We start from the raw sequence: 8,614 nt of genomic DNA, 5'->3' as shown, positions 1-8,614 counted from the left end.
ATCCTGTGGAGGAAAAGGTGCTTATTTAGAATTACACTTAAAAAAAAAAAAAAAAATCTTTGACACATGTACTTGTCACAGAATGAAGATGTCATATTTCAGAAATTACGTAAATTTATCAAATATAAAACACGATTTTCTATATGAAAAAATATTTTTTTCATATAGAAAACCCTGTTTTATGATTTTAAGAATAAATTCTAGCAATTAAGAAGCTGATTTTTTTCATCTCGATAGTTATAATTGAGAATCGAGTTGTCTACCCTTGAATTTTAACAGATTCTAAAAAAAAAAAAAAGGGGGTGGGGCAGCTTCCAGCTCTCCCGTATCGCTCATTATAAAATTTTATTTTCTTGATTTAAAAAAAAACAAAAAAACTACTTGATCAATTTATGTGATTTTTGGAATATGACATTTTCGCCCTGTGACAAGTACATACAAAGATTTTTCTGTATTTTCTGTATGTATATATATATATATATATTTTTTTAAGCAAAATTCTGAATAAGAACCGAAAATAAAAATAGGAATAAGGGAGATAACTCTAAAAGAAAAGAAAGAATTCTAATGTTCTTTCCAGACTCCATCAACAAAGTTCATCTCTAACGAAGATAATTGCCGGAGTCGATATTGTCACTGCTTATTGGTATTAAATGCACTTTTTTAAAACTTCTTTTTTTGATTGGCTTTGCATTTGTGGGTTTTTTTTTTTTCCTTTTAAATTTTTTTACCGCTGTTCACGATTCTTTCTTTTCTCCGTTAAACAAAATAGTTGTCTTCCGTTGACAAAAATCACAGGAACAGATTTTCTCAGGGCAGTGGTAGAGCCCAACACACTACCGTCCGATCAGCACTGGTACTGACAAATGACAGCTTAGACGGATGCCAACGGCACTGGATAACTTTGTCCTTGTGTTCAGCAACAATCACACTGGGGAGAGGACGTAATAGATCCCCTAAAAAAATTTTAAAAAAATAATTAAAGAAAATAAAAAATTTTTAAATAAAAAAAAAAAAAAATTAAGTGATAAAAAATAATTAAAATACAAGTTATATATGTAGAAAAAAAGAAAACATCAAGTCGTTATTAAAATGCCTTACTGTCACTAAAACTAAAAATCACTATTCAGATGATATCAAGCTATACATTGAGGCATGTACCCAGCATAGTAGTAGGTGTGTTCGTACCGAGTTGAGAGCATGTCCTCAAGAATCAGTTCGACAGAGGATGGATCGTTACGGTTTCTTTTAGCCCTCATCTGTCTGATTGAGGAATGGTTGTATTCTATCTGAGAAGGGGCAATAAAATTCTTGTCTATATCCATATTTATGAACAATAACAAATTTTAATCGTTTGGGAATATCTTAAGTAGAACAGCCCCTGGAGTAAATGTGGTATTGTGGTGTCAGATGATTGATTTATTTTTTTTTTACATGGTAGGTCACCACTTAAAGGCCACTCGAGGATAAAGGTTAACAAGTGTAAAAGGTGGCCGGTGAAACAATAGCATAGTGATTAGTAGTGGTGGAAATTTGATAGAATTTGTTATTTAAGGGGGCGGTTCAATAACAATTTGTTTACATTGGACTTGAAAACAACCATGTTAGAGTCAGCTGGAAAGCAGCCTCACAAATTCAACAGACGGGCAGTTCTAGGAAAGAAACTTTGTTAACGGAATTTGCATCTAGTTTTAGAAACACATAGGGCAGAACAAAATTTTTGACAACTGTTGTATCTAAACAAGTGTTTGTTATGAATGTTTTGCAAAGGAGATTAAAGCTCAGTCGAGCAGATGACACCTGAAAATAATAGAGCAAAGATAAATCTGCATGCAGATAACATCAAGGTATACAGAGATTCAAATCTGGCATAGCTTGAATAGGTGTGTTTGTATCCTGTTGAGGATATGAACTTTAATAAATCCAAGTCCATGGAAACAAGGAGTCTAAAGTATGGCAGGTGTCTCTTTCTTAGTTGTCTTTGTGACAGCATTCACCTGCGATGGGTTGGGCTGGCTCCAAGTGAATTTGCCACATCACGAGTCAAAGTCCATTCAGGTCAGGTCAGTCCACATAATGTTGACATAGTGTTTTTCTCAAGTTATATGCATAATGTTAAATTGATTTTAACTTAAAATGAGTTCTTATTTAATAATATTTAACAAAAAGTACAACATAAAACTATTTTTATGCCAATCCACAATTTTTTTCGCATTCTGATCTGGTCATGATCTTTAACACTCATCACTGTCATTTGAAATCATACGTATGGAAAGTAAAGTGCAATCACACGGGGGAGTGAGAGTACTTACCATGGAGGTCAGTAAGTGCAATCTTCTGATCGTAGGAACCCGAGAGAAGGTAATAGGCATTCATGGAGAAGCGCACAGTACGACATTCTCCCTGGTGTGGTTTGAAGCTCTGTACAACACGACCACCTCGGATATCATATAACATCACAGATGCATCTTCGTGGCCAGATGAAAGGAGCCGGCCAGATGGATCGACACATACGGATGCAAAAGCACTGCCTAAAAAGAGGATTCGTAAGCAAAAATGCAAATTAATATCACAGACAAACGAACATTACTGTTTAGACATTTTGTTTCAATTAAGTTTCTGAATTTTTCAAATGAGGATTGATTATTCGTGTTATTTGGATTCTTCGGTTTACAAAGTGTTATTTTCACAAGATTTCGGTCAATGTAACCTCCAACCTTCTTCAGGTGTATCTTGTCAAACTCAGGAATCTTTCTGTCAAACTCGGAAATCTGCATGAAATTTTGAACGGAACCCTTTATTTGATCCACAAGAGTAGCATGCTCTTATTCCGTCAGCATGACTGGATAGATGATGCCTCCATTCAGTCTCGAAAAACAAAGGATACCCCCTGTAGGGGCAGCTGCACATGTAATTGTGTGGCAAGGGTTGCACAATCTCCAACCACACCTCCCCTGAATTGGCACTGCACGAGTTCAGTGGAAAGGAGAAGTCCAGGACGCTTGGAAACACTGCCGAGATAAGCAGAGAGCACATACAGCACCTGGAAGTTCAAGACGGTCACCCATCTGGTACTGGCCAGCCTCATCGTTGCTTAACTTTAGTGATCTGACGGGAACCGGTGTGTCAAACCTGATTATGCCGTATTAACTGGATGGAAGTCTTAAGTAATTCATCACTGTATTTTTTAGTGTCACCCACACTTAATATTGAATGTTTACAAAGGAATTTTATCGAGTACCATATCCACTATGCTACAGGTCCTTGTGGACAATTCTAGTATGAATCTTAGAAGCGCTAAATCTATTTTGTTTCTAAATGTACATCTAGAAACATTTGTGAAAATAACACTGAAGATGAGCACAGTTGTCCGAGGAATCCAAATAACATAAATTTTGTTTCAAATCAAAAAAGCTGAAATAAAAACATAAAACGTTGGTATGTACATAAGCACTTCTTATTATATCTTAAATCGTCCGATGTAGCCAATCTAAAAAATTCCAACCGTACCCATTTTTAAAATGAATTGTTCCCAAATCAAATTATGTTGTTCTGTCGACTAAAGCATACTATTTTCAACAAGTGATACTCGTTTTATTGATTTGAAGAATATCTAGCTGACAATTATTTTTTGGGGGTAAGAATATTTATCATTTTAAAATAAATAAATAAATTGCTACAATGAAATAAATAAACATTCATTTCATTTGAAAAAGATTTAGTTGACAAAATTATTTTGACAGAAGAAAAGATTCATTTCTTTCCTTAATAGTATTGATTTTGAAAGATATTTCAAAATGAATATCATTATTAACAGTAAATTATACACACATTTACGTAGAAATCACTGTAGAATTTGTATGGGATTCTGCTAGTAAAAATATAACATAAGTGTAGAACATTAAAAAAATAAAATAAAAATGGATTAATTCAGGAATAATAGTTAACACTAGTGGTGGGACGATTAATCGGAATCGGAATCGTTAATCGTAAGAATCGTGTATTTTGGGAGGTATCGGAATCGGAATCGCATCGTTAAAAAATACCTTAATTTTCCGATTCCTTCATTACGATTCTTTTAGTCTGATGTTGAAAAAAAGAAAAAAATGTCCTGATATTTCTAACCACAAGAGACAAATGTAGCATGTTATAAACAGAAACCAAATCAATTCATTACTAACAGGGCAATGCTTAGTGCCCCCTCCCTTACAAGATTCATTCATTCAGATCTATTGTAACCAAAACTACAAAAGAGTTAACCTGAAAAGTATGCAGGGCTCTTCATTGCGAGTAAAAATTAAAAAAAATACGCTTATCTTTTTGGCGACTGTTTTTTTTTTTTTTTACTAACAAATCTTCTAGTAGTGAATGAAAATGCTTTTTCAACTTATATTTTCTTAAAATAAAACGAGCAAAGTCAAATTATTTAAACAGTAAAAAGTTTAATAGAACAATATACTTTTTTTTCTTTTTTTCAAATAAGGCTTTTGAAAGAAATATCTCTAAAATGAAATTCATCACGTTGTATTATTTCGCAAAATTTTGACAGTCGGCTTCTTTTGAAGTTTCAAAAAGAATATCATTGGAATAACATTAGAACTACACATGCTAAGTGGTGGTTTGCGGTTAAGGTATTCAGAAAATGAAAAAACAAAAACAATTATTTTGCTATCTCTTAAATACAGCTTTATATTTAATTTAAGCTACTACTGGGTAAGTCAATTTTCAAATATTTTTTTTTTTAAATTTACATTCTATTAAAATATTCAGCTCATGAAGCAATTAGATATATTTTTTGGAACTTCTTTTCAGATTCCCCCCCCCCCCAAAAAAAAAATAAAATAAAATATGGCTGAATCCAAGTTGAGCGTTACAAATTTCAGAGAAATATTGGTTTTAATTTAGATTAAATAACATTTTTGGTATGATTTTACTTTAGGGCTCGTCTCATGTTCGTATAGAAAAAAATATTTTTGAAAGTAGATTTAGGTGTGCTGAAAACGCCACTCCATTCTCGAGTAACTCTTTATAAAATACCTATTTCGAATTTTGTTTTTATCCCGAAAAAATAAAACTTATTCTAAAAAAGACATCGGGCTTATGTTTTTTGTACCCCCCCCCCAAAAAAAACACCATGAACTTTATAAACAATCAAAAACACGTGTTAGATGCTTCCTTCGATATTTTAAAAACTATTGCCGGCCCTAATTTTGAATGCAATATTTGTTTATAACACACCCGAAATTATATGAAAATTAAGATTTTAAAGGCAAGTCGTGGTAGTGTATTATCGACATTTACAAAAAAAAAAAAGAATTGCCTTTCCAAAATTATCCGCAATTTTTAAAAATTAATTTCCATCTAATTTTAAATTATCCGCGAAAGATTTACTACGCTTATGTCACTTTAATACGAGTGTGGGTGCACATATGGCACACGAATAGCCTTAGTGTGCACGCGAGCGTACCGTAACGAAAGCTGTAAAATGCCCGAAAATAGTCTGAGGGTTCAGAGGCTCATACCCACTAGCGTAGCTAGGGGGGGGGGGGGGCGGTCAGCCCCGGGTGACAGCCATAGAGGGGTGACAATCCCCCCCCCCTCCAAAAAAAATTTTTTTCAGCCAAGCTTAGGTGCGAAAATAGAATTTATTTATTATATATTATGGAATTTTTACGTTTTAATTTAAAATCTTTTTTTAGAATATTATAAACTCTTAAGAAAATTAGTCATTGCAAAACCTTTTGTCGATTTTTATTGAAAAATTTTGTACTTATGAAATCAGTTGATGACATTTCATTTTTTTTAACTGTGGAAAAATGAGAAAGAAACCATATATATATGGTGCTCGGTAAAAATGGCACTGGTAAAAATGGCACCGGTAAAAATGGCACAAGTGAATAACTAGGTAAAAATGGCACCAAAAGGTGCTACTGAAGCTATGGGGTCCCAAATTCTAACCTCATTTTGGGTTTTGTAAAAGTTCCTATTTTCTTGCCGTCAACGAGGGCAGAGTTAGACACAAGGCTGATTTTTAATATCCAGCCCCCCCCCCCCAAAAAGGGTCAGTTTTCATCGGAACAAAAGATTACAATTACCTCAGTTTAGAAGCATTGTTTGTCTAAAGGTTCTTATTTAATTGCACCCCCACTAGGGCAAAGTTAGACACAAGGTTGGTTTTAAATCTGGGGAATATCCAGCTCCCCAAAAAGGGGCATTTTCGATCTGAACAAAAAATTACAATTACCTCAGTTTAGAAGCATTGTTTATCTAAAGGTTCTTATTTAATTGCACACCGCGAGGGCAAAGTTAGACACAAAGTTAGACACAATGTCGGTTTTTAATCTGCAAATTAGCAAAATTACCAACTAGTCACTCAGAGCAGTTTTATTAGTGAGGGTCGAAATCGCAGTGTCTTTTTTTTTTTTTTTTGCCTAAGTCACCATCTAGGTGTCACCAATTTTTTTTAACCCTCCTTAACTTCAAAGAGTAAATACAATATATACAACTAAAAAAATAATTAATCAATATTTTCCTGGAATCGGAATCGTATAAAAATAAGGAATCGTCCCAACACTAGTTAACACATCACTTCACAAAGACTCTTGGAATTTGTAAGCATAGATTATGCAGCATCTTTGGTGAATTGCATAGTTACAATGTATACAAATAACAGATTGTTGATAGTAAGAAATATTTGGCTAGGATAAAAGAAGCAACAAAAGTTAGAAATGTGTCTGATATGGGGTTTTGACCAACCAGAATTTGATTTCTACTTTAGAAATGTTTGTCTTTAAATGGGAGTTCATTCTGAGATGAAGTTCACAAAAAGTAATGGTACCACATATACAAGGTTCCTTGGTTATGAACTGTTATGTTGGGCACTGCCAGGATAACACTGGGTGACCTAAGAAATTATTATTATTAATAATTATTATCATCATTATTAATTATTATTTTTAATAGTGGTTGTTATTATTATTATTAATATCATCATCATCATCATTATTATTAATTATTATTATTAATTATTATTATTAATAATTGTTATTAATTATTATTATTAATAATTGTTATTATCATCATCATTATTAATTATTTTTAATAGTGGTTATTATTATTATTATTATTATTAATTGTTATGGAAAACTAGATGGTGAATGTGAAAATACAATAAAGGAAAAATGTTTGGACAGCAAAAAGAATGTTAACTGGAATTTTAACAAACTGAGCAGGTTAGGAATTTTAATTGATAAATAATAACAGATGAATATGTGGCATACATATGGTCATGTAGTGATATGTGTATTAATAATGTAATTAGAAGGAGGAGAGTTTTTATATACACCAGGAGTTTAGTTAGTTGAGAGTCTGAGTTGAGATGAGATAGATGAGCTGAACAGAGGAGAGAGTCAGCTAGCAGCCCAGGGTCTGTGGCCTCTGTACAAAAGGCAAAGCTGTCCGACGTATGATATAGTAAAAATACGTAGAATAAAACAAGTGTGCAACTTTCCAAGTGGGGGAAACATTCTGGGAATGAAAGTTGCTTGAAAATACAACCCAAAACTTCTGGTCGTTTCCTTGGGATGAATTTTCATTGCAGCGTTTATGGATCTGTCAAACAAGACCAAAAGATGGACAAGGTTTCCCCTATTTGCCAGATGTAAAACGTCACAGAAGTGCGTTCTATCCCTTTGTATTGTCCATGTTTGTTATATGTCTTGTTAAACACGTTATACACGCATTAACCCGAGAAACGTTTTAGACGATCACTAACATTGAAGACTCACATACATGAACACTTATATACACCCACAACAAATTGTAGATAAACACCCCAAACATTACTGGATCATAGATACACAAATATATATATATATATATATATATATATATATATATATATATATATACACATACACACACACTTGTTATATAGACAACTATATAACAGACCTACTTGAGTTTTGGCAAAAATAATTGTTGGCTAGATATGAAACCCTCTAGGTTTTTGATGTCAATAAATTGGAAGCAGATTAGCCTTTTCAAGTGGGTGTCTGTTATCTAATTTAAATGGCACCAGTGTCTATATATTAGGGATGGGACGATTCCAATATTTTTTCTGATTCCGATACAATTACTGATTCTGATTTTTTATAAATCTCTAAATATTTAAATATAAAGTTATAGTTTCTCGATTACCGTAAAAACACGTTAAATGTGCAGATCTTTACTCAAGTGTAAAAATACACATGTCGCGACGATCCATCAATTTTAGTTTTACTAAAAGTTTAAAATCAACAGATATTCATTATTTTAGTATTACTCTCAGTGGTAGAATATTTTTTTTTTATAAAAAATCAAATAAAAAAAAAGTCAATTAAAAGAATCGTTTTTGGCATCGGAAAATAGGCACAAATCTTTCTGATTCCGATACCCTAAAAAGTTTTGATTCCTGATTCCAATTAATCGTCCCAACACTACTATATATATTCCAAAATATGAGCAGGGAAGAGGGGAGGGGTGATCAGAGTTTGGTTTTCTGAGGTCTGGTAGCAAATTGGCCTTTTTAACGCAAATTGAAGATGGAGAATTCATGGATCTGGAGTTTTTACTT

At 32.9% G+C, this 8,614-nt stretch overlaps 1 protein-coding gene across 11 annotated transcripts in view; it reads right to left on the bottom strand.

Moving 5' to 3' along the window:
- Positions 1-630: 630 nt before the first annotated feature.
- LOC145292053 (WD repeat-containing protein 47-like) overlaps positions 631-8,614 on the bottom strand; it is a 201,240-nt gene continuing 193,256 nt past the window's right edge. For all 11 annotated transcript variants that reach the window (XM_080138091.1, XM_080138094.1, XM_080138089.1 and 8 more), the window contains 2 exons: positions 2,313-2,531; positions 631-956 (listed from right to left, as the gene is read on the bottom strand). In XM_080138091.1, coding sequence (XP_079994217.1) covers positions 811-956; positions 2,313-2,531 — 365 coding nt within the window. In that variant the 3' untranslated portion in view covers positions 631-810. The remainder of the gene's footprint in view (positions 957-2,312; positions 2,532-8,614) is intronic.

This window comes from Euprymna scolopes, chromosome 13, assembly GCF_053919585.1.
Source record: "Euprymna scolopes isolate OS-2025 chromosome 13, ASM5391958v1, whole genome shotgun sequence".
NCBI lineage: Eukaryota > Metazoa > Mollusca > Cephalopoda > Sepiida > Sepiolidae > Euprymna > Euprymna scolopes.
The sequence above is the reverse complement of the archived record's forward strand: the minus strand, read 5'-3'. Positions and strand labels throughout refer to the sequence as shown.